This window comes from Thamnophis elegans, chromosome 12, assembly GCF_009769535.1.
Source record: "Thamnophis elegans isolate rThaEle1 chromosome 12, rThaEle1.pri, whole genome shotgun sequence".
In the NCBI taxonomy this organism is placed as follows: Eukaryota; Metazoa; Chordata; class Lepidosauria; order Squamata; family Colubridae; genus Thamnophis; species Thamnophis elegans.
The window spans coordinates 9,628,971-9,652,626 of NC_045552.1; the positions used below are offsets into that span (position 1 = coordinate 9,628,971).

At 45.3% G+C, this 23,656-nt stretch overlaps 1 protein-coding gene across 1 annotated transcript; it reads left to right on the top strand.

Moving 5' to 3' along the window:
• The first annotated feature begins 529 nt into the window (after nt 1-529).
• LOC116515244 (proline-rich transmembrane protein 1-like) lies at nt 530-11,033 on the top strand. Its single transcript, XM_032227166.1, has 2 exons — nt 530-1,677; nt 10,557-11,033. The coding sequence occupies exons 1-2, from the start codon at nt 1,372-1,374 to the stop codon at nt 10,743-10,745; spliced, it is 495 nt and encodes a 164-aa protein (XP_032083057.1). The 5' UTR covers nt 530-1,371; the 3' UTR covers nt 10,746-11,033.
• The last annotated feature ends 12,623 nt before the right edge of the window (nt 11,034-23,656 follow it).

The following is a 23,656-nucleotide window of genomic DNA, read 5'->3' on the forward strand; positions in this document are numbered from 1 at the left end:
TGTATGCCGCCCACTCCCAGGGCTGTAAAAGCACTGTGAAGCGGTATATAAGTCTAGGTGCTATTGCTATTGCAGTCTGACTCTGCCCACTGCTAGGAGTTCGATCCTGACCAGCTCAAGATTGACTCAGCCTTCCATCCTTCTGAGGTGGGAAAAATGAGGACCCAGATTGTTGGGGGCAAGAGGCTGACTCTGTAAACCACTTAGAGAGGGCTGTAAAAGAACTGTGAAGTGGTAGATAAGTCTGTGCTAGTGCTATTGCCCTTCCTTCCTTCCTTCCCTCACTCCCAGTGGTTAGAATGCAGTATTGCAGGCTAATTCTGCTGAGTGCCAGCAGTTCGATCCTGACCGGCTCAAGATTGGCTCAGCCTTCCATCCTTCCGAGGTGGGAAAAATGAGGACCCAGATTGTTGGGGGGGGGGCAATAGGCTGACTCTATAAACCACTTAGAGAGGGCTGTAAAAGCACTGTGAAGCGATATATAAGTCTAAGTCCTATTGCTAACTGTGGCAAGAAAAGTTATAAAATGGGGCCAAACTCACTTAACAAATTTCTTACTTAAGTGCAGAAATTTTGGGCTCAGTTCCAGTCATAACTCAGGCACTACCTATTACTTATAAGCTGGCCTCCCTTGTAAGACAATTGCAGGAGACCTACATCTGTTGCTTAGGGGGAACTTTATGCAATAACCTCCTGACAAGTTTGGTCCCAGGGCTGCCTGTTCTTTTTCCCTGTTAGCGGGAAGCAATAAATCCAGCCAGCATGGAAAAGATTTAGCAGTCAGTAGGGTGGTGGAGGGAAACACTGGAGCCAGAAATAAATGCAAGGGGAGGTGTCCAGACCCTGTCCCTATTTTCAGTTTTGAGTTGGTAGGGCTGTATTGCAGGAGGAGATACCTTAACTGACCCGCACTGAAGAGGAGAAGAAAGTTGAGTAACTGAATTTGCCTCATCTGCTGCGAAGGAAATAGCAGTTTTTTGCCAGTACTGCCCCACCCAGTTTAGATGCATTGCTGTTTACCCATTGCCACATTTCCCCACATCAGACAAAGATTATCCTACTATGGCAATAAGGAACTGTTATTTCTGAGGGCAGGGCAAGTGCACCACAAATTAAACCACCTGTTGGAAGCCAATCTGCAGACAAGAGTGGCTTCAATCCACGGGAGAAGAAGGACGCTGGTGAAGCAAGAAGAGTGAGGATTGAAAAGGGTAACCAAGGCAAAAGAAAAAAAAAGATTAGCAGGACTTGGGGGGGAGCATCTGGAAGAAGAAGGAGAAGGAGAAGGAGAAGAAGAATCATCTGCTGAGAAGCGAGCAGAGACTTTGCAGAACTTCAAGGAAAGGGAAGGAGAGGAGAGCAGGCTGCAAGATGAGCAATCCGGAGAATGAGAAGACACCTCAAATGAATGAACTCTTTCAACCTGAACAACAGACTGATCCGATGAAATCAGCTATTAATCCACCGCCTCCAATGTATGGGGCATCTCCCTCTATGCCGTACCAGTACCAAGGTTATGGTGGACCTGCTGGAGCCATACCTATGCAGCCTCAACAGACCGTCTACATCACCAATGTCCAATCGGTCAATGAACCAGATTATTTGGGCTACTCCATCTTCACCCTCCTTTGCTGCTGCCTGCCCTTGGGCATTGCTGCCTTGATTTTCTCTATAAAGGTGAGTTTCAATGAGAGGGCAGAGAGGGAGAGAAGGAGAGAAAGGGAGAGTAGAAGTGAGGGAGATAAGGGGAGAGAAAGGGAGAGGGGTGATGGAGAGAAAGGGAGGGCAGGAGAGGGAGGGAGGGAGAGGGAAGGAAAGGGAGAGAAGGAGAAGAAAGGGAGAGTGGAAGCAAGGGAGATTGGGGGAGAGAAAGGGAGAGGGGTGAAGGAGAGAAATGGAGGGCAGGAGAGGGAGGGAGGGAGACGGAAAGAAAGGGAGAGAGGGAGAGGGGAGAGAAAGGAAGAGAAGGAGAGAAAGGGAGAGTAGAAGTGAGGGAGAGAAGGGGAGAGAAAGGGAGGGGGGTGATGGAGAGAAAGGGAGGGCAGGAGAGGGAGAGGGAAAGAAAGGGAGAGAGGGAGAGGGAAGAGAAAGGGAGAGAAGGAGAGAAAGGGAGAGTGGAAGCGAGGGAGATTAGGGGAGAGAAAGGGAAGGGGTGAGGGGGAGAAAGGGAGGGCAGGAGAGGGAGGGAGAGGGAAAGAAAGGGAGGGAAGGAGAGAAAGGGAGAGTGGAAGCGAGGGAGATTGGGGGAGAGAAAGGGAGAGGGGTGAAGGAGAGAAAGGGAGGGCAGGAGAGGGAGGGAGGGAGAGGGAAAGAAAGGGAGAGAGGGAAAGGGGAGAGAAAGGGAGAGAAGGAGAGAAAGGGAGAGTGGAAGCGAGGGAGATTGGGGGAGAGAAAGGGAGAGGGGTGAAGGAGAGAAAGGGAGGGCAGGAGAGGGAGGGAGGGAGAGGGAAAGAAAGGGAGAGAAGGAAAGGGGAGAGAAAGAGAGAGAAGGAGAGAAAGGGAGAGAAGGAGAGAAAGGGAGAGTGGAAGTGAGGGAGATTAGGGGAGAGAAAGGGAGAGGGAAGAGGCAGAGAAAGGAGGGCAGGAGAGAGAGGGAGAGAAAGAGAAGGGGAAAGAAAGTGAGAGTGGAAGTGTGGGAGAGAAGGGGAGAGAAAGGGAGAGTAAGGGAGAGAAAGGGAGGGCAAGATAGAGCTGGAGGTAGAGAGAGGAAAGAAAGGGAGAAAGAAAGGGAAAGGGAGAGTGGAAGCAAGGGAGATTAGGGGAGAGAAAGGGAGAGAGGTGAGGGAGGGCAGGAGAGAGAGAGAGAAGGAGAGAGAGAGAGGAGGGAGAAAGGGAGAGCAGAAGCGAGGGAGAGAAGGGAAGAGAAAGGGAGGGAGGGTGGAAGAAACAGCAAGGGAATCTCAGCAAATGCTGTAAACTACAGCCAAACTACAGCCAGATGTTCATTTCATTTTATTTATTTTGATTTGTCAGTCGTTTACAAGATAATAGGTATATGAATAAACATGAGTATGAATGAATGCGTATAGATAAATGGGAACAGTAGGACAGGGATGGTAGGCACTTATATACGCCCCCTTTACAGGCCTCTTAGGAATGGGGTGAAGAGACTAGTAGGGAAGAGTGATATGAACTTAGAGGTAGCCTCCAGAGAGAGAGAGAGGGAGGGAGGGAGGGAGGGAGGGAGGGGGAGAGAGACAGAGAGACAGAGAGAGACAGAGAAAGGGAGGGAGGGAGGGAGGGGGAGAGAGAGAGAGACAGAGAGAGAGAGAGAGAGAAAGGGAGGGAGGGAGGGGGGAGAGAGACACAGAGAGAGAGAGAGAGACAGAGAGACAGAGACAGAGAGAGAGAGAGAGGGAGGGATGGAGAGAGAGACAGAGAGACAGACAGACAGACAGAGAGGGGGGGAGGGAGGGAACCATGATAAACTTTCCTTAGATGGTTATGAGTGTATGGTCAATGCTAGATTATTCTTGGTCAGAGGTAACGGCTAGCACTTGTGGCAGTGAACTGTGAAGCAGGGAAACTTTGCAGAGATAAGAGCTCCTTTCAATGCGCTATCAGAGTAATTGAAGGCATTGTTCAAGTATTATTAAATAGAATTATTTCTTGCAAGTGGTAACAGGGATGAAAATGATGAAGTGTATGTAGTCTTCAACATGACCAGAATTGGAACCACAATTTCCGTTGCTAAACAAGGGTGGGACATGTGTGATTTAAGTGAGTCACACCTGATTTTTATTACCTTTATGGCCACCATTGTTAAGCAAATCACTAAAGCTATCGAGTGAATCATAGAGGGGTTAGAAAACCAGGATTCTTCCATTGATTGGGTTGGAAGCCAGTTCGGAAGGTGGCAAATAGTGATTGCATGACCCCAACCCCCCCACTACACACACACACACTTCAGATGCTGCAACCATCCTAAATACATGCCTCGTTGTTGAGAATTTTGATCACTTGACTATGGGGTGGCTGTGACCGTCATAAGTGCAAGAAATGGCTGTCCTTCACTTTTTTCAGCACCAATGTAACCTGCAATGTTCATGAGATGAATGGCGGTGAATTGAAGATCACCTGTAATAGAATATGATTCCTTCTAGCAAACATGTTGCTATTGTGGACCTCCTCAGGGTCTTTTTTAAGTGTTTCAGATATCAAACTATTAAGTTATTTTTTCAAGGGAAAGGAATACAGCAGAGAAGGGCGTTAAACCTGCCGATTTGAATGTTAGCTGATGTGTGTGTATGTGTGAACTGATATACATAATATAATACATAATGTTAGCTGATATAAATAATATAGTTATGCTATTGTCCAATAACATAATTATCTTCCCATTGGTCTCCGGACACGCTTCAAAGTGCTAGTTGTTACTTTTAAAGCCCTACATGGTATCGGACCTGGCTACTTGAGAGACCGCCTCCTGCCAATTACCTACCTGAGGCCTATAAGATCGCACAGACTAGGCCTCCTCCGGATTCCATCTGCCGGTCAATGTCGGCTGGCGACTCCCCGGGGGAGGGCCTTCTCTGTTGCTGTTCTGGCCCTCTGGAACGATCTCCCCGTTGAGATCCGGACCCTTACTACCCTTCCGGCCTTCCGCAAAGCGACTAAGACCTGGCTGTTCCGGCAGGCCTGGGGCTGTTGACTTTGTCCAGCCCCATCCTAAGTTGTGAATGTTGTGGATCTTTTAATGTTGTCTTGTTTTTGTATGTCCTTCCCTTTCCTTCTTTTACTTGTAAGCCGCCCTGAGTCTCTTTGAGCCTTTTATGTGTCTTTTGCTTCTTCTTTCCTTCCTTCCTTCCTTCCTTCCTTTCTCTCTCTCTCTTTCCTTTTGTCTATCCTGTTCAGAATAGTTTACAGGGTGACAAAATAAAAATACAGTGAAAATGATCTTCTGTGTAACCAAAATTCAAGCACCAAGGCAATGCCAATCCATCATCTACTCCAAGTGAAAATCAAAAGTTGCAAAATGCAAGCCAGGCAGGGAGCCCACTGCACTTAGGACAAGATAAGCTACAGGACAGGGGTGTCAAACTCGATTTCATTGAGGGCCGCATCAGGGTTGTGTTTGACCTGGGGAAGAGGGGGGGCATGGCCAGGATGGGCGTGGCCAGCTCAACATCATGACCTGACAAATGCGCGCACGACAAAAACGTGCCGATGAAATCGCGGTGAGAAAACCGTGATGTCATACACGCGCCCACAACAACGCGCCGACAAAACCGCGCCCATAAAAGCACGATTTAAGTTAAGGTAAGGGTTAGGTTCAGGGTTTGGTTCAGGGTTAGGTTTAGGATTAGGTTTAGGGTTAGGGTTAGGGTTAGGGTTAGGGTTAGGGCTAGGGCTAGGGTTAGGGTTAGGGTTAGGGTTATTAGGTTGTTATTAGTTGTTCGTTGAAGGCGCGCTTTTGTCGGTGCGCTGTTGTCGGCGCGCTTCTACGCTCATTCGTCGGCGTGATGTCGAGCTTGCGGTTATCTCGCCCCGGTTTCGTCGGCACGCTTTTGTCGAGCGTGCATTTGTCAGTGAACCACTCAACATCACTCATATCAGGGGCACCTATGGTGGACTGGGCAAGACTGAGGGGATCCTCCTGCAGCTCTCTTCCAGCGAAAACAGAGCTTGGGAGGGCTGCCTGCGTGCTATAGGAATGTTAAACCAAACCCTTGAATTGGCTCACAATGCCTGTTTGCAACCAATGAGCAACAAAGAACAGGCGTGCCACTGCTACTTACTCTTGATAGTAGCTGGGCTGTTGCATTCTTCACCAAAGATGCAAAGTCCAAGTCCTTTTGAAAGGTAGCCCCACTGAATATGTGTCGAATCAGCAGAACACAAGTAGGCGGCAAAAGAAATCAGGCAGTCGGTTTCTTCTAAAAACATCTGAGAATGCGGAGGTGTTATTTTAGGCCTGCAATGGTGGAGTTTATGCATCTGAGCCACAACATGTCTTAATGTGCTTGTGCTCAACCCAGAAAAGACCGAGTGGCTGTTGTGTTTCCCTCCCAGAGATTCGACCAATATTCCATCACTCAGGCTGGGGGGTCAAATTCTATACCCCTCAGAGAGGGTTCGCAACTTGGGAGTCCTCCTGGACTCACAGCTATCGTTTGACCACCATTTAATGGCTGTGACCAGGGGGGCATTCGCCCAGGTTCGCCTGGTGCGCCAGTTGCGACCCTACCTGAATCGGGAGGCTCTCACAACAGTCACCCGGGCCCTTGTGACCTCTAGGCTGGAATACTGCAACGTGCTCTACATGGGGCTGCCCTTGAAGAGCATCCGGCGACTTCAGCTAGTGCAGAATGCGGCCGCGCGAGTGATTGTGGGTGCACCTCGGTTCACCCGCATAACACCTATCCTCCGCGAGCTGCGCTGGCTACCTGTCGATCTCCGGATGCGCTTCAAGGTGCTATTAGTCACCCATAAAGCCCTACATGGCAGTGGATCTGGATACTTGAGAGACCGCCTTCTGCCAATTACATCCCTGCGACCAATAAGATCACATAGATTAGGCCTCCTCCGTATACCATCGGCCAGCCAATGTCGGCTGGCAACTACAAGGAGGAGGGCCTTCTCAGTAGTAGCCCCGACCCTTTGGAACGAGCTCCCCGTAGAGATTCGCACCCTCGCCACCGTCCAGGCCTTCCGCACAGCCTTGAAGAACTGGCTCGCCCGTCAGGCCTGGGGACAAGGATAGTTCCCCTCCCGAATGATGAATGTATGTTGTTTACTATTTTATTATATGTCTCATCTTAATGTCTGTATCCCCCTTCCCCGATTTTATGTGAGCCGCCCTGAGTCCCCTCAGGGAAAAGGGCGGCCTACAAATATTAATAAAATTCTAAATTCTAAAAATTCTAAATGTAACTGCAGGAAGACATTGGAGGGACAGAAAACAAATGGGCATCAGATCGATGACCAAATTCTCATACATAGAAAGTTACAGAAATGACCTTGGAGGAACCAGATAGGGTTTTTTTTTTAAAAAAAGAAAGAAAGAAAGAAAGAAAACATACTTTAAACCCAGGAAATAAAGGAAATCTGAGAAAGGAACTCAAATGCCCTAATTTCCTGAAAAATAAGAGTGAGAGGAAAAGAACAGCAAGGCTTTGAGTCATCTGGTAGTGTGTAGCCTGTATTACTCAAGAAGAGTTCCCCTCAAATTCGTGAAACCTGCTCCCGGATCTGAACCAGCTCAAAGGCTAACATCCCGCCAGAGGTGAGACCTGTCCCCACTTTTTTGGCCTTTCAGGAGGGCCTTAAAATTTGGCTCTGTCAGTTGGCTAGGCGCCCTGAATTTTGATGCCATGGTTAGTCAGGGGTGTGCAAATAACCTAGGACAGGGGTGTCAAACTCGATTTCATTGAGGGCCACATCAGGATTGTGTTTGACCTCATGGGGGAGGGTGGGCGTGGCCAGGAGGGCATAGTCAGCTCAACGTCACTTGTGTTAAGTGGCGACCTGAGAGCTCTGGTAGCAAAAATGGAGCTCGTGAGGGCCACGTGCAGCCCTCCCGAGCTTTGTTTTTGCTGGCAGAGGATTTCAGGAGGTTGTCGCAGCTGAAAATGGAGCTCGGGAGAGCCACAATCAGCCCTCCCGAGCTCTGTTTTTGCTGGCAGAGGCACCGCAGGTCAGCCCTTCACTGTTTCCAGGGAAGCCCCACATGTTATGGCCCGCCAGCAGCCAGCAGAGCTGGCAGCAGATTCAGACAGTGAGGAGGTTGGGGAGGAAGATGGGCCAGTCCTGGAGTCTGGGGAAGGCTCTGATGAGGGCTCTGTGTCGGAGGCAGAGAGGGGGCTAGGGCTGTCTGACAGTTATCATCTGCCTTCGGAGTCAGACATCAGTGAGGCAGACAAACAGCTGGAGCCTGTTCCCAATGTGCGCATGCACAGAGTTGCCAGACAAAGGGAAAAGCTAAAAAACAGGGGTCAACTTGGGAGTAAGGCCACAGGTGGATGGTGAATGGCCCCTTCAAGGTGCTAGTCATAACTTATAAAGCCCTTCATGGTATTGGATCTGGGTACTTGAGAGACCGCCTGCTGCCAATTACCGCCCACAGACCCATTAGATCTCATAGGGTTGGCCTCCTCCGGGTGCCATCTACCAGCCAATGCCACCTGGCTATTACCCGGGGGAGGGCCTTCTCTGTGGCAGCTCCGGCCCTCTGGAATGAACTCCCCGCAGGGATTCGGACCCTCACCTCTCTCGAGGCCTTCCGAAAATCCGTCAAAACCTGTCTTTGCCGGCAGGCCTGGGGGTGATGAGTTCCCTCCCCTCTCAACATGTATGGTTGTGCGACTGTTGTCTACTTTTATTATTTGTATTTTGTCTTTTATGTTCCCCCTTTTTTTCCCCCTTGAATTGTTCACCGCCCTGAGTCCTCCCGGAGAAGGGCGGCATACAAATAATAAAATACCAATACCAATACCAATACCCTCCCAGAGGAAATAAAAGAGGAGCGAAAGGGGAGTGGAGTTTGCAGGAGACAATTAGTTCGCTTAATTGGTTCATGACTCTCCGAGACTTTTTGCCAAGTTTTGCAGATATCGGCCTGTCAGCTCCCCAAGCCAGATAAGGTCTGTGGCTGTAAATCCTCCCTTTGAAAGACTTTGCTGGATGTGAATGAGCAGAATTCACAGTCAATTAATAAAAGGGGTTTTTGTCGGGACCAGGATTTTGCTTCATGCTCTTCGGAAGCCTAGGTCAGTCACAACACCACAGGCAAGAGCTAAACACCCCATAGGCTGGGTCTGGTCCGTGGGCCTTGAGTTTGACATCCCTGACCTAGGATGCTTCTGCATATGAACAAGCAAAAACTGTTGACAGAGATTGGCAATGGTTACTGACTCTCGGAGGTGTGGTTTGAAAGACATGCAAGAACTTCATTTCAACATAAACAGGTCTCCAGCAGCTGCCAAGTTCCTTTTGTAAAGGAGTGGGGGATTTTTTTTATTTATCTTTCATTACTGTTGATCTGTTTCCAGAGCAACTTTCCTGGAAAAGTCTCACACCACCCAACGTCCTGTGCTCATCAGCCTGGTGAGCTCAATTGATTGGAATTCTTTATCGAAGACGTTGATTTTTAAAAGGGCATATGGGTACAAGTGCAGCAAATGGATAGAAGGGGATTTCACTGAATTAATTTGAGACCCAGGCTGATCTTGTCCTTCTAACACAGTGTTTCTCAACCTTGACAACTTGAAGATGTCCGGACTTCAACTCCCAGAATTCCCCAGCCAGCATTCGCTGGCTGGGAAATTCTGGGAGTTGAAGTCCAGACATCTTCAAGTTGCCAAGGTTGAGAAACACTGTTCTAAAGTAAGATCAGTGCTTGCACAAACACATACAGAGAGAGAATAAATACCATGTTCGCCATTTTTTTTGTTTCACTCTGTATATAGTGCATTCCTCTTTAATTTTTTTTGTCCTTTGCTTCTTCCTTACATAGAATAGAACAGAGCTGGAAGGGACCTTGGAGGTCTTCTAGTCCAGCCTCCTGCTCAAGCAGGAGACCCTATACCATCTCAGACAACTGACTGTCCAATCTCTTCTTAAAAACCTCCAGTGATAGAACACCAGTGGTGGATTCAAATAATTTAACAACCGGTTCTCTGCCCAATGACCATCTGGGTAGGTGGGGCTCAGTGGTCATGTGACTGGGTGGGCATGGCCAACTCAAGGTCACTCAGATCAATGGGCGCTTCGCTGTGACAATATAATAAGGGTTAACCGGAGAGGCAGTTTCTGTAAGCAGGGCAATAAAGATTAGGCTAGAAACAACACCAGAATGTTTCCTTCCTGCCTTCCTTACAGGATTAGCCCTGTAAAGTGGGGAAAAACAAAAGGAGATTTTTTCCAACAATCGGTTCTCTGCACTACTAAGAAAGTTACCAACTGGTTCTCCCGAATAGGTGCGAACTGGCTGAATCCCACCACTGTGGAACACCCAAGATTTCTGAAAGCAAGCTGTTTCCACTGGTTCATTTTCCTCACTCTTAGGAAGTTTCTCCTTAATTTCAGGTTGCTTCTCTCTTTGATTAGTCTCCAACCATTGTTTCTTATTTTCTACTCTCCTTGTTTTCTTTTCCTCTCTCCTTCTGCCTTCACGCTTGCCTATTTTTAGATTTGTTCTTCTCGTGCATGTTTTGGCATGTGTCTCCTTCTTGCCAGTAGTGGGATTCAATTTTTTTTTACTACTAGTTCTGTGGGCGTGGCTTGGTGGGCGTGGTATGGCTTGATGGGTGTGGCAGGGGAAGGATACTGTAAAATCTCCATTCCCAACCCATTCCAAGGGAAGGTGACTGCAAAATCCCCATTCCCTCCTGATCAGCTGGGACTCAGGAGGCAGAGAATAGATAGGGGCATGGCCAGCCAGAGGTGGTATTTACCAGTTCTCCAAACTACTCAAAATTTCCACTACCGGTTCTCCGGAACTGGTCAGAACCAGCTGAATACCCACTCTACTCCTTGTTCTCCCTCATGCCCAGGGTCAACTAATTACATGGGTATCAATAATCTTTTTCTTCCCTCTTCCCTCTCCCTACCCTCAGACTCAAGGAGCCAATCACCGGGGAGACATCATGTCTGCTAAGAGATATTCCAGACTGGCCCTCACCTTGGATCACACTGCACTTGGATTGGGGATTGCAGGGATCGTTCTGGGTATTATTTTAATCATTATTTACAGCACCGTAGCTGTAACAATAGTATCAGCTCAACAGGACAACTTTGGAAATTAGAATCCCTGAAGACACAATATTATCTTAAAGGATTTCTGCACTTAATACGCGGAAGGGAAGTCAGAAATCTAAAATAAAACCATAGCCTTCGAATGAATGTAAATATAAATCATGTAAATCTCTAATCAAGCTCAAATCATGTAAGAATGTAACCGTAGGCTGGTCCTTCAGAGTTCCCACTAGTTTACACATACTTTGTTGACCAGCAATGACACCGAAGAACCAGTGGTGGGATTCAAATAATTTAACAGCTGGTTTTCTGCTCTAATGACCAGCTGGGTAGGTGGGACTCAGTGATCATGTGACCGGGTGGGCGAGGCCAACTCAACATCACTCATGTCGATGGGCGCTTCACTTTAGCTGAGACAATGTAATAAGGGTTAACCGGAGAGGCAATTTCTGTAAGCAAGGCAATAAAGATGAGGCTAGAAACAACACCAGAATGTTTCCTTCCTGCCTTCCTTACAGGATTAGCCCTGTAAAGTGGGGAAAAACAAAAGGAGATTTCTTCCAACAACCGGTTTTCCGAACTGCTTAGACTGTTAACAACTGGTTCTCCCGAATAGGTGCGAATTGGCTGAATCCCACCACTGCTAAGAACTATCCCATAATATACTGAAGACAACACTGGGCATTCTGAAATCCTATTAATTGAGAATTCTGATTCTTATCAGCCCGCAGATTGAAACAATAGCTTGGAAAAGGTTTTGAGGCCAGATGTGAAGCAGTGAACACTGTTCATATTGAAATACACCTAATCAGTTCTAAATCTCATTCACATGAAATGGATGGCATACACGAGACATGAGAACTGAAATCCCGATCTGTTGGAAACCTACCATAAAGATATTCCTCACGTTTTCTCTGGGACAATCTTCCATAAAACATTATATTTACAGATAAAATCCAGAGTTGTCATAAATCAAAAGTGAACCATATGATAAGTTAGGGCTTCCTGTAGCTTTCCATATGCTGACACACATTTAACTCCAAATTGTAAGTTTTAATGCGATCCTAGGAATCTCTGTCTCACCTTTCTGTACAATTGATTTTATTGCCGCCTTGCTCTTATTGTTGAAAATTATTACATATCATCCAATTAGCATCAGCCCTTCTGTAATTTGAGAACATTATTCTGTGTACTGCATTGATACAAAGTAGGGCTTTATTAAATATAAAGTGTAATTCTGTGAAGATTTTTTTTAATGTTTAAGCTTATGTAAATTTATAATATAAACTTATGTGAAATAAATGCTAATTTGTACTCTGGCCCCTACGTGTGACTTTCAACTCCCAAAATTCTCCAGCCAATCCTGGAAATAAATGGAAATCAGAAATGTCAAAATGAAAGGTTGGACAGAAGGATCAATATGTTAAGTGAGCTAAAACGGGAAATTATGATGGGTTTTGATCTGGGGCAGAATCAAAACTTAGTTTAACTGCCTCACATCTGATTTATTTATTTGCATGTGTGTCTCTGTGTGTGTGTATTTTTTGTCTGATACCAGTTAATTTTTCATTGAGTCATGTTGAAAATATCTACTGGGTCCACACATAGGATATACACCCTGCAGAAAATGTTTGAATGTTAAAACAAGTTGAAATTGTGGTAATCCTTCCTTTAATGGGAAATGGCATGAGAATGTTCTAAAATCAATATCTTGCCAACGAGAGCTATTTTTCCCTGGGACAGACAAGCTGATGCCCTCTACATGGAGTTATGCTGCCCATGGGCAGTGGGCCAGAAGTGGGCTCCTGCCAGTTCTAACTTCTTCTATAGAAGAGGTTCCACAAATCTACCATGCCGTTTAGAACCAGTTCAGCTCCCTCCCCCCGCCCGTCCGCACATCATCAAGATGAAGAGCGAGTGGAGGAATTCTGGGAGTTGAAGTCCACAAGTCTTAAAGCTGTCAAGTTTGAACACCCCTGGGGTTTTATTTTCCTAAAGGGTTAGGGGTGCAAGGGTCCTGTAACTTGACAGCTTTAAGGCTTGCGTGCTTCAAATGCCAGAGTTTCTGAGCCAACATTTTGGTTGCTAAGCAAGAGCGTTGTTAAGTGAGTTTCATCACATTTTGCAAGTTGGCCATGCCCACACAGTCACATGACTGTAAAGTCACTCCCACCTGGTCACATGGCTGGCAAGCCACTCCCACAAAGCAGGCCACACCTACAGAAGAGGTCCTAAAAAAATTTGAAACCCACCACTGGTTAGCACCCACCCTTCTCCTAGAAGAATGAAATATTTTAGGAAATATTAAAAAGACAGACTACTATATTTCCCCTAAAAGAGAAACAGAAATCTTAAGGGAGATGGAAACTCAGCCTCAGCTCCCTGTCTGTCCCCAGCAGATATTTGGTGCCCATTGAGAAGGACTGGGCCAGCCTATCTACAAAACAAAAGATCTTCAAGGTGATGGGATTAAGACATGACACACACACGGCCGCCCCAGACTTTATAGGATTATCTAGCAGCAGGGTTCATTGCATTGCAAAATCTCCTAAAGACATTGCATCAACCCAACGCTCAACCTAACTTGATTCAGACAAACATGACTCCACGTGGCCCCATGGGAGTCCGACTACAGCCAATAGAATACATTTCTTGCTCAGGAATAGGAAGCTCAAGGGCAAGGGCCAAGAGAAGCAGTGACGTGCAGTCAGGGAAGGCAGGGGAGGCAGAACCTCACCACTGTCATCATGAAAAGAAAAAAATGTAAAAGGAAAAAGGCAAGAGCTGAGGTCAGGCTGAGCTAGTTGCTGCCAGAGTCACGGTGGATGACTCTGCTTAGTGCTTAACCATTTAAAAAAGCCTCTAAAAAAGCGCCCTCTACAGGAGGAGGCAGGAGAACGACGTACCTCATCTAGTCTGACTTTAGGTGTTTTATGATCACTCCACAAGTCCACAAGTCTAAAAAAATTTGAAATCCACCACTATGTCATTGCCTCACCAGCCATAAACCTCACCACACATCACTGAAGAGAAGGTATAAATAACCTTCTCTCCCAACTCCATGTGGTCAGCTGCATGTGCTTGATGGTTCTGCTTCAATAGCAATAGCAGTAGACTTATATACCGCTTCATAGGCCTTTCAGGCCTCTCTAAGCGGTTTACAGAGAGTCAGCATATTGCCCCCAACAATCTGGGTCCTCATTTTACCCACCTCGGAAGGATGGAAGGCTGAGTCAACCCTGAGCCGGTGAGATTTGAACCGCTGAACTGCTGATCTAGCAGTAGCCTGCAGTGCTGCATTTAACCACTGCGCCACCTTGACTCTTGCTTCATCAATAAACCATCTTCCCAATCAGCCCCCATGTTTCCAGTGTCCTTCTCCCCGCTTGGAACTGAACTAGATGCAGGATGGTAAAGTAGAATAAAATATGGATTAAAAATATAAGAATGAAGATGTGGTGCAGAAGGGACAGTTAGAAGCTGGCTTAAAGAGACAGGGAAATGTCATCAGCCTCTAACCACAAGATGTTCCAGCCAACGACCCTATATCAAAAGTCCAAATCACAAGGTTCAATTAAAGTTCGCATAAAGGCATGTAGTCAGTACCTATGGCTCAAGACAAAAGGAGAAGTAAGACCCCATCTCCTTATAAGGCTTTTTCCTCAAGGTAACCAATAAGAAATGAGTTAAGTGTTTCCGCGCTAGGCTGCCTTTGAGAATGTATAAGAATGCGTGCTTCGATAATGAAGGTCGTTCAGAATTTGCAATGTTAGCGATTTTGCTAGCTTTCTGAACCTGGCAGCCAAATAAACTTTTCCTGTATCCTGAGAAGTCTAAAGCCTGTCATTTTCTGCAACAGTGGGATGCTACTGGTCTGGGCAGTTTCGGGCAAACCGGAAGCTCCGACGATCAGCTGGGCCCGCCTGCCTGGAACGCCTCGAGTAATTTCAACCAAAGTTGGTACACAGATAACTTACTCTCTACAAACAAATATTGTGGGGGTAAGACGCTCCTAAAACCCCTTGGGGTGTGTGTTCTGTTAAGATATAGCCTGTTGTGCCTTAAAATGGCTTCTACTGTACTGCCATAAAATGGCTTCTACTGTACAACACAGTGGAGTTGTCATGGTAATGGCTTCACAGTACTCCACAAGGGGGCTTCCTCTGGTAAGGGGAAAAACCAACGTTAAAAATTACATTTGGTCTGGACATTTCCCCCCTATAAATAAATACCTGGGCAATGTGCTTTACTGACCTATATCTTCTCAGCTGAGCTGCGCAGCAGAGTGGATTGCTACGCCTCAGCTGTTTTTCTCCCCAGCAGTAATGCTGAAGGCGTTTTCTCAAAAGGAACGTACAGCGAAGCGTGCGATCACCGAACCGGTTGTTAAACCAGAAGGATCCCATCATTGACTAGATGGATATTTCTTCCAACACCGGGAAATTCCTTAATCAAGGTGCCTGAAGCTTATGGGACTTAGGATCCAAGAAGTCTAGGGAACCAGGCCTACTCCTGGCTGTTCTGATATTAACTGCAGTGAAGTTAGGTTCTCATAAGAAATAGCTGAGGAGGGAAGAGTTGAAGCATCCCACATCGAGCCCTACAATTCCTAATTGAAATGACTGCTTGGTATTTAAGTTAAAAAAAAGAAAATATAAAAACTGGCATGGTTTCAAGCCCTGTAATTATTATAATGCCTACTTTGGCTCGGAGTACCCATTTTGAAATGTGCAGTGCATTTTGACTCCTTTCAACATATTCTTCTTCTTTTTCTTTCTTTTTTATTTGTCCTGGCTGGCTTGAATTTCTAGCTGAAGGGAAGAATTGCATGATGGGAGCAAGTCTTCCCTGGAAGGACATCGGTTTCCAAGGAGAGATTGATGTATAAGGCAGCAGAGGCCTTAGAGAGCAAAGGGCAAAGAACTTTCGTACTTCTCCATAAAGAGATGGAAAATCAATCCAGACCAGTCTTTCGCCTTTACTGAAATGCTGTCCTTCTGCCAGTTCTGTTGAACTGACGCCCCTGAGAACCTTCAGTTCATGAAAAGTCCTCTGCAAACATTACCGGTCATTTCGGTCTCGTTTCCCTTTTCTTTCTAACATGGCACCGAAAGTCCTCAGCCAGCTCCCAGGTTCGGTCCCAGATTTCAAGGGGGTGGGGGAGCCCAGCATCTCTGGCAGCCAGCTGCTTCGACCCATTGCCCCATCTCAGAGGTCTTCTGGAGGTCCCCCTACTTAGAATAACAACAGCTGGAAGGGACTTTGAAGGTCTTCAAGTCCAACCCCCTGCTTAGGCAGGAAACCCTACACCACATCAGACAAATGGATATCCAACATCTTCTTAGAAACATCCAGTGTTGGAGCATTCACAATTTCTGGAGGCAAGTTGTTCCACTGATTCATTGTTCTAACTGTCAGGAAATTTCTCCTTAGTTCTAAGTTGCTTCTCTCCTTGATTACCTTCCACCCATTGCTTCTTGTCCTGCCTTCAGGTGCTTTGGAGAATAGTTTGACTCCCTCATCTTTGGGGCAGCCCCTGAGGTATTGGAATACTGCTATTATGTCACCCCAGTCCTTCTTTTCATGGCTTCATAGAGCCTTTGTGAATACCATTTTTAGAATCAATTTTTATTAAGTTATAGAATATTATAAACTACAAAAGTAAACAGAAGAACAGTGGAAGTGGGAGGGGAAAGGGGGAATGGAAGTGAGGAAGGATAGAGGGAAAAGAAGAAGAAAAAGAAGCATTGACTTCCAACTCTTTCTGCTGCAGTAAAATAAGGCATTAAGATCAAATCGCAGCTTTTTCCTTTTCCATAATACTATAAACAAGCCATTTTCTATAAAGATCTATCAATTTAATCTGTAAAACCCTTAGCTAGCAACTGCATAATGGGTAGAGAAAAGAAGAAATTTGTAAAGGTGACAGTGAGAGACAAATACCCCAATAATGTCTGGCTAGATAATTGGTAAAATGCAGACTACAGAATTATACAAATGAGCTCAGAACTGGTTAGAATACTGAACCACAAAATTCTAGATCAGTTGCTTCTCATTAAACCAGCTTTGAGTGAGGTGCCTTATCAAGATGGATTGGAAGAAATTGGATCTATAAGTAGGAAGAGAGTTAATACATGGGGGAAAAAATATTAACTCTCAGTAACTTCTCAGAATGGAAAACTAGGCAGAAACAGACAATGCCCTGGCATAATATTCCATGCAAAGCATAATTCAAATAAATTGATTGACTCAGCAGTGTCAGACTGTTTCAAAACAAAACAGTGCAATGTAATTAATGATGATGGTAATGGAAGCAGACTCTCCAAGTCACAAAAAGAAATATTTCTCCGTTATACAGCATTTATTCATTCTTCTCTTCTGCCCCACTCAGAAAATGTTGTTGGCAAAATGAATTAGTCCAACTGAAGACCACAAAGATCTTTGGATGAAAAATGTGGGAAATGGAGCTATAGGTGGTAGGATTCTGCAACTTGGAAGTTAGACAAGACTGGTAATTTGTGCCCCCAGGGAGCAGTGTAAGGTCTAATGCAGAGGTGGTATTCAGCCAGTTCTAACAGGTTCTGGAGAACCAGTAGCGGAAATTTTGAGTAGTTCAGAGAACCGGCAAAGAGGCTGGCCCCGCCCCTGCTGCCTCCCAGCCTCCTAGCTGATCTTCTTTTGTTGCCCTGAACAGGAGAATGGATCTGGAAAGCAGGTTAATGGAGCAGGAAGGGAATGGGGATTTGGCAGTATCCTTCCCCTGCCACGCCCACAAAGCCACACCATGCTCACAAAGCCATGTCTGCAGAACCAGTAATAAAAAATTTTGAATCCCACCACTGGATACATTCCCATTCTAATGGGAATGTATCACTGAATTGTAGTCTAAAGTAGAGCTACCAAGAGTTGGTTAGATGAGATGGATGATACTATTTGAAATAATAACAATTGCCCTGTTTGCCACTTTCATCTGAGTCTTGAATATGAAAATAATTTAATAGGACAACTACTTTGAAGGTGAACCAGGGGTGGGTTCCTGCCAGTTCTAACCTCTTCAAATCTACAGTGCCTTTTAGAACCGGTTCCAGCTCCCTCCCCCCTGCCCATCCGCACATCATCAAGATGAAGAGTGAGAGGAGGAATTCTGGGAGTTGAAGTCCACAAGTCTTAAAGCAAGTCTGAACACCCCTGGAGTTTTTTTTCTAAAGGGTTAGGGGTGCAAGGGTCTTGTAACTTGACAGCTTTAAGACTTGCATGCTTCAAATGCCAGAGTTCCTGAGCCAATATTTTGGTTGCTAAGCAAGAGTGTTGTTAAGTGAGTTTCACCACATTTTACAAGTTGGCCATGCCCACCCAGTCACAAGACTGCCAAGCCACTCCAACTTGGTCACATGGCTGGCAAGCCACTCCCACCCAGTCACATGGCTGGCAAGCCACTCCCACAAAGCAGGCCACACCTATATAACAGGTTCTAAAAAAGTTTGAAACCCACCACTAGGTGAACGGTCTTTTCCTTGATGGAGTTTTCAAAGAGAGACCAATTGTTCATCTGCTGGGATTGTTCTTCCTGGATTTTAGGACAGTGAGCAGCTGGGTTCAACAAAGTAAATGATGGATCCCTGGAACATTTCCAGAACTGTTATTCTTCAGTTGTGAAGAGATGCAAGACACAATATCTGTGCATTTGTGTGTGCATATGTCAATCCACCTATAACAGGGGCATAAAAACAAAGGCCTGGGGCCTACCAATTTGTGTTCCATACCAGTGGTGGGATTCAAATTTTTTTACTACCAGCTCTGTGGGTGTGGCTTTGTGGGCATGGCAAGGGAAGGATACTGCCAAATCCCTATTCCCTCCCCACCCAACTAACCTGCTTTCCAGCTCCATTCTCCTGTTCAGGGCAACAAAAGAAGATCGGCTGGAAAGCTGGGAAGAAGCAGGGGTGTGGCCAGCCTGTTTGCCGGTTCTCTGAACTACTCCAAATTTCCACTACTGGTTCTCTAAAACCTGTCAGAACTGGCTGAATACCACCTCCATTCTCTACTCCTCAGAGCAAAAGGGATTGGCTCTTATTTGAATTTTGGAGAATTCTGGGATGGCAGGGCAAATGCGATTGTATTTCTTAAAACCCTTAGTCCAGATTTTCTCTCCCCAGCGCTACCTACTGTTCTGTTCACCTAAAGTATGCGGCCTCTTCTGTAAATGGCCTCCTTTTCGTTTCAGCATTCCCCCACCCCCACCCAAAATTGAGCCATTCATTTTGTAATGAAATTCTGAACATGCCCACATAAACCTGATTTATTTGGACTTCATTTTATTCGGGCTTATTTAATTAGCCTTGGGACTAACAGACGTTCTGTATCCTATCCAACTCCAGCCTGGCACCCCCTTTTTCCATAGGACGTGTCCAGTATCCATCAGTCTCTTTATCCTGACTGCCTATTTATTAATTCCGCCCACTCTTTCTCCTGATCCTCAAGACACAGTGATGTCATCCCGCTGGAGAGCCAGAGCAATACATCGCAGTCTCTTAACAAGATAAAAGAAGGAGGAAACTGCATTATAAGGTATCGCGTCAAGCGAACAATCGAAGGCTTGCCAAGAACAGAAGCAAGAGTTGGAAAACAGGCATTGGGTACCACCAAAGAGAAAAACCTAAGCAGATTCACTGCGGGGCAGTTGAACTGGAAGGAAATCGGAAGCCAAGATAGGACCTCACTGGCCGTGACAAACGAAGGAGAAAGAGAGCAACTCTACATGATGGCCAACCCAAGCTATGAAACCCACATTCCTGTCCCCTCAAATCCTTCCCCTTATCCTGAACAAAAACCTCATGAAGAGTCCGATTCACTTAAATTCCACGTTGAACCATCGTCTCTGGATTATGGGGCAGCTTCCTCAATGCCTCCGCCACCACAGTATCAGATGTACCAGGATCCGCCGTCTGCAAAGCCTCAACAAGATCTATTTGTTGAGGCTCGGGAGGATATCTTTATTTCACACGTCCAGACCAGCAGTGAGCCTGACTACCTGCGCTACTCCATCTGCACCTTGTTCTGCTGTTTCCTACCCTTTGGAATTGTGGCTGTGATTTATTCCATAAAGGTGAGTTGGTGGCCATGGGTTTATTCTGTAAAGGTAAGTTTCTCTGGGAACAAGAGCTGCAGGTAGCAGGGAGCCTGGACTTTTTTCTTTATGAAGTTCCTCTTAGTTATATTTGGAAAAATGAAGGGGACAGAATCACATTGGTTTAAAGTAGGTGGGCTCCAGCATCTGGAACTCATCAAGAGCCCCTTTTGTAGCTCCAGTACCATGTGATGTTCCTCAGGGGCTGCATGGTGACAGGGAAGGAGATTAGTAAGGGGACAAGTAAGAGAATGTAAAGTAGTGGCATTTGCAGAGGAACAGAATATGTGACATCATTGTATCTTCACTTAGGATTAGTCGCTTGCTTTTCCTTCTTACAGTATTCATATTCAATGTCTCATTCATTCGTTTGTTCGTTCATTCGTTCATTTGTATTCTGCCAAATTTTGTGATTGATTTGCAGATGCTTTCCCTCTAGGAGCTCAACATGGTAAGGACAGGAAGGGTCGCTATCTTTCATCCCTACCGGCACCATGCACCCCTTTTGAAGTAGCTTGAGTTGAAAGAATAAATGGCATTCAAATGGGGAATTTGAACTTCAATACTTAATCACTAGATTGATAGATGATGGATAAATGGATGGATGGATGGATGGATGGATGGATGGATGGATGGATGGATGGATAGATAGATGATAGATAGATAGATAGATAGATAGATAGATAGATAGATAGATAGATAGATGTTAGATAGCTAGGAGGCTAGGAGGCTAGGCGGCTAGGCGGCTATCTGGCTATCCAGCTATCCGGTTGGATGGATGGATGGATGGATGGATGGATGGATGGATGGATGGATGGATGGATGGATGGATGGATAGGCAGGCAGGCAGGCAGGTAGGCAAGAGAGTGGGGAGAGAAAGGGAGAGAGGGGAGAGGGAGTGAGGGAGACAGAGAGAGAGAGAATAGGTATAGTAGCAATGTAGTATATTTTGAGAAGATGTTGATATATTTTGCTTTATCCTTCCTATTAAGAAAAGCTGAAGCTGAGAACTCATTCTGCTTGTTTCACTCACTCTTTTTCACTCTTACTTGATGAATAAGGGGAGAGGGAGTCTTCACATATCTGTGATTAACTTTGTCTTACCTGACTTGATTCCCATCCCAGAATTATCTAGTCAAGACTAAGGCTTCTAATCTTGTGAGCACATAAAAGGATCATGAAGTCTTGGTGCTAGATTTTAATCAAAATATTGCCATTAAGCTGAGATTCTGCATAGGCTTGAGCTCAGAGGTGTGTATCCATGGCATATGGGTCCCCCACAGCTTGAAACAAGTCTCCCAAAGGGAGAACACCCTAATTAATATGTTATGATTTCTTGTCTTTCCATTTAATTTCTACCAGAATTAATACAATACAATACAATACAATACAATACCAGAGTAGGAAGAGACCTTGGAGGTCTTCTAGTCCAACCCTCTGCCTAGGCAGGAAACCCTACACCATTTCAGACAAATGGCCATCCAACATCTTCTTAAAGACTTCCAGTTTTGGGGCATTCACAACTTCTGGAGGCAAGCTGTTCCACTGATTAATTCTTCTAACTGTTGGGAAATTTCTCCTCAGTTCTAAGTTGCTTCTCTCCTTGATTAGTTTCCACCCATTGCTTCTTGTTCTACCCTCAGGTGCCTTGGAGAATAGTTTGACTCCCTCTTCTTTGTGGCAACCTCTGAGATATTGGAACACTGCTATCATGTCTCCCCCAGTCTTTCTTTTCATTAAACTAGACATACTCAGTTCTTGCAACCGTTCTTCATATGTTTTAGTCTCCAGTCCCCTAATCTTCTTTGTTGCTCTTCTCTGCACTCTTTCTAGAGTCTCCACATCTTTTCTACATTGTGGGGGTCAACTAATTATATCTCTCATCACATAATTTATCATATATTCTTGTTGACATTTTAAAGAAGGTAGATAATATACATTGATTGGTGTTACCGGATAATCCGTTACAAATCTAAAAATGCTTTTTGTGAGCTATTTGGGGTTCAGATGATATATAACCCCATTTACTGTTTCCAAAGTATATTTTTCCAGAAAAGCTCTGTGCCATCTCTAAATATTAATCAGAAAATATTATTTGGCACAATTATCGTAAACTGTTCTGAAGATAGTTTAAAACATACAAGCTACCATGCATTTAGGCATTACTTCACCTGCAGTACTGTACATGCCATCCTGAAGAAATAAATTAATAAACTGTTTGCTTTTTTTTACTTCCAATAATTCTTCACTGACAATGATGTCATCCCATTGTCCTTCTTAATTCAGCCTGCAATGGGAAAGGATTCTTGTAGAATATTAGAACAATTGATGCGTTATTAGATCATCTGCCACCTTTAGGTATATAAATCACCCGGAGCTAATTAAAAAAAACTATGGTCTAGAATGGAAAGAATCAAAATCACATGAAGTGTTAATAGCACTTCATAATGCCTTGCTAAACCCACACTACATCCAGTTTTGGTTGTCACATTGTAAAATTCTACAAGAGGACAGAGAAGAGCAACAAAGATTATTAGGAGACTGGAGCAGAGGTGGGTTCCTACCAGTTCGCACCTATTCGGTAGAACCGGTTCGTCAAATCTACCGAACCGGTTAGAAGAGGTTCCACCAGTGGACCCGGAAAGCAGGCCACACCTACACAAGAGGTTCCAAATTTTTTTGAAACAGAGAGAGAGAGAGAGAGAGAGAGAGAGAGAGAGAGAGAGAGAGAGAGAGAGAGACTCACACAGAGAGAGAAAGAGAAAGGAAGAAATAAATAAATAAATAAAAAAGAAAGAAAAGAAAGAAAAAGTGAGAGAGAGATGAAAGAAAAAAGGAAAAAGGGACAGAGAGACAAAAGGAAGAAGAGAGAGAGAGAGAGGGAGGGAGGGAGGGAGGGAGGGAGGGAGAGAAAACACATGGCCGGCAAGCCACTCCCACCAGGTCACATGGCTGGCAAGCCACTCCCACAAAGGAGGCCACACCCACAGAGTAGGTTCGAAAAAATTTTGAAACCCACCACTGGACGGGAGGCTAAAATATAATTAAAAAACAGTTGCTGGAATTGGGTGAATCAGTGGATTTGCCTCCAGAAGTTGTGGATGCTCCAACACTGGGCGTTTTTAAGAAGAGGTGGGGCAACCATTCATCTGAAATGCTATAGGGTTTCCTGCCAGAACAGAGGGTTGGACTAGAAGACCCCCAAGGTCTTTCACCAGTGCTATTAAGTGCTATTAACACTTCATAAAGTGCTATTAACACTTCATGTGATCTTGCATTATAGACCATGGTTTTTTTCTAATTAGCTGCAGCTGATTTATATATCTAACTCTGTTATTCTGTTCTGTTTTTTCTACTAAAAGAGTTTATGGGTTTGGCCCTGGTAAAAGTTATTCCTAACATCATATATGCTCAAAGACCCCTAGTTCATTAATTCTAGGATACGTTATCTTTCTGAGCCATAATTTGATATCTGGTTCCAGTCAGAGGACCTCAAGATTCTAGTTTGGAGCAAAAATTAAATCCTTTAAGCTTGAGATCTAAGTAAGCTTCATTGCGAGCCAGGGTGGCACAGTGGTTAGAGTGCAGTACTGCAGGCTACTTCTGTTGACTGCTGGCTGCCTGCAATTTGGCAGTTCGAATCTCACCGGGCTCAAGTTTGACTCAGCCTTCCATCCTTCTGAGGTGAATAAAATGAGGACCCAAATTGTTGGGGGCAAGAGGCTGACTCTGTAAACCGCTTAGAGTGGGCTGTAAGGCACTGCGAGGCGGTATATAAGTCTAAGTGCTATTGCTATTCCTATCTTGCAAGGCTTGGGTCAACCTATCACATAA

Coding starts and splice junctions, on each gene's coding strand:
- LOC116515244 (XM_032227166.1), top strand. CDS start 1,372: ATGAGCAATCCGGAGAATGAGAAGACACCTCAAATGAATGAACTCTTT. Junction 1,678..10,556: donor CCTTGATTTTCTCTATAAAG/GTGAGTTTCAAT, acceptor CCCTACCCTCAG/ACTCAAGGAGCCAATCACCG.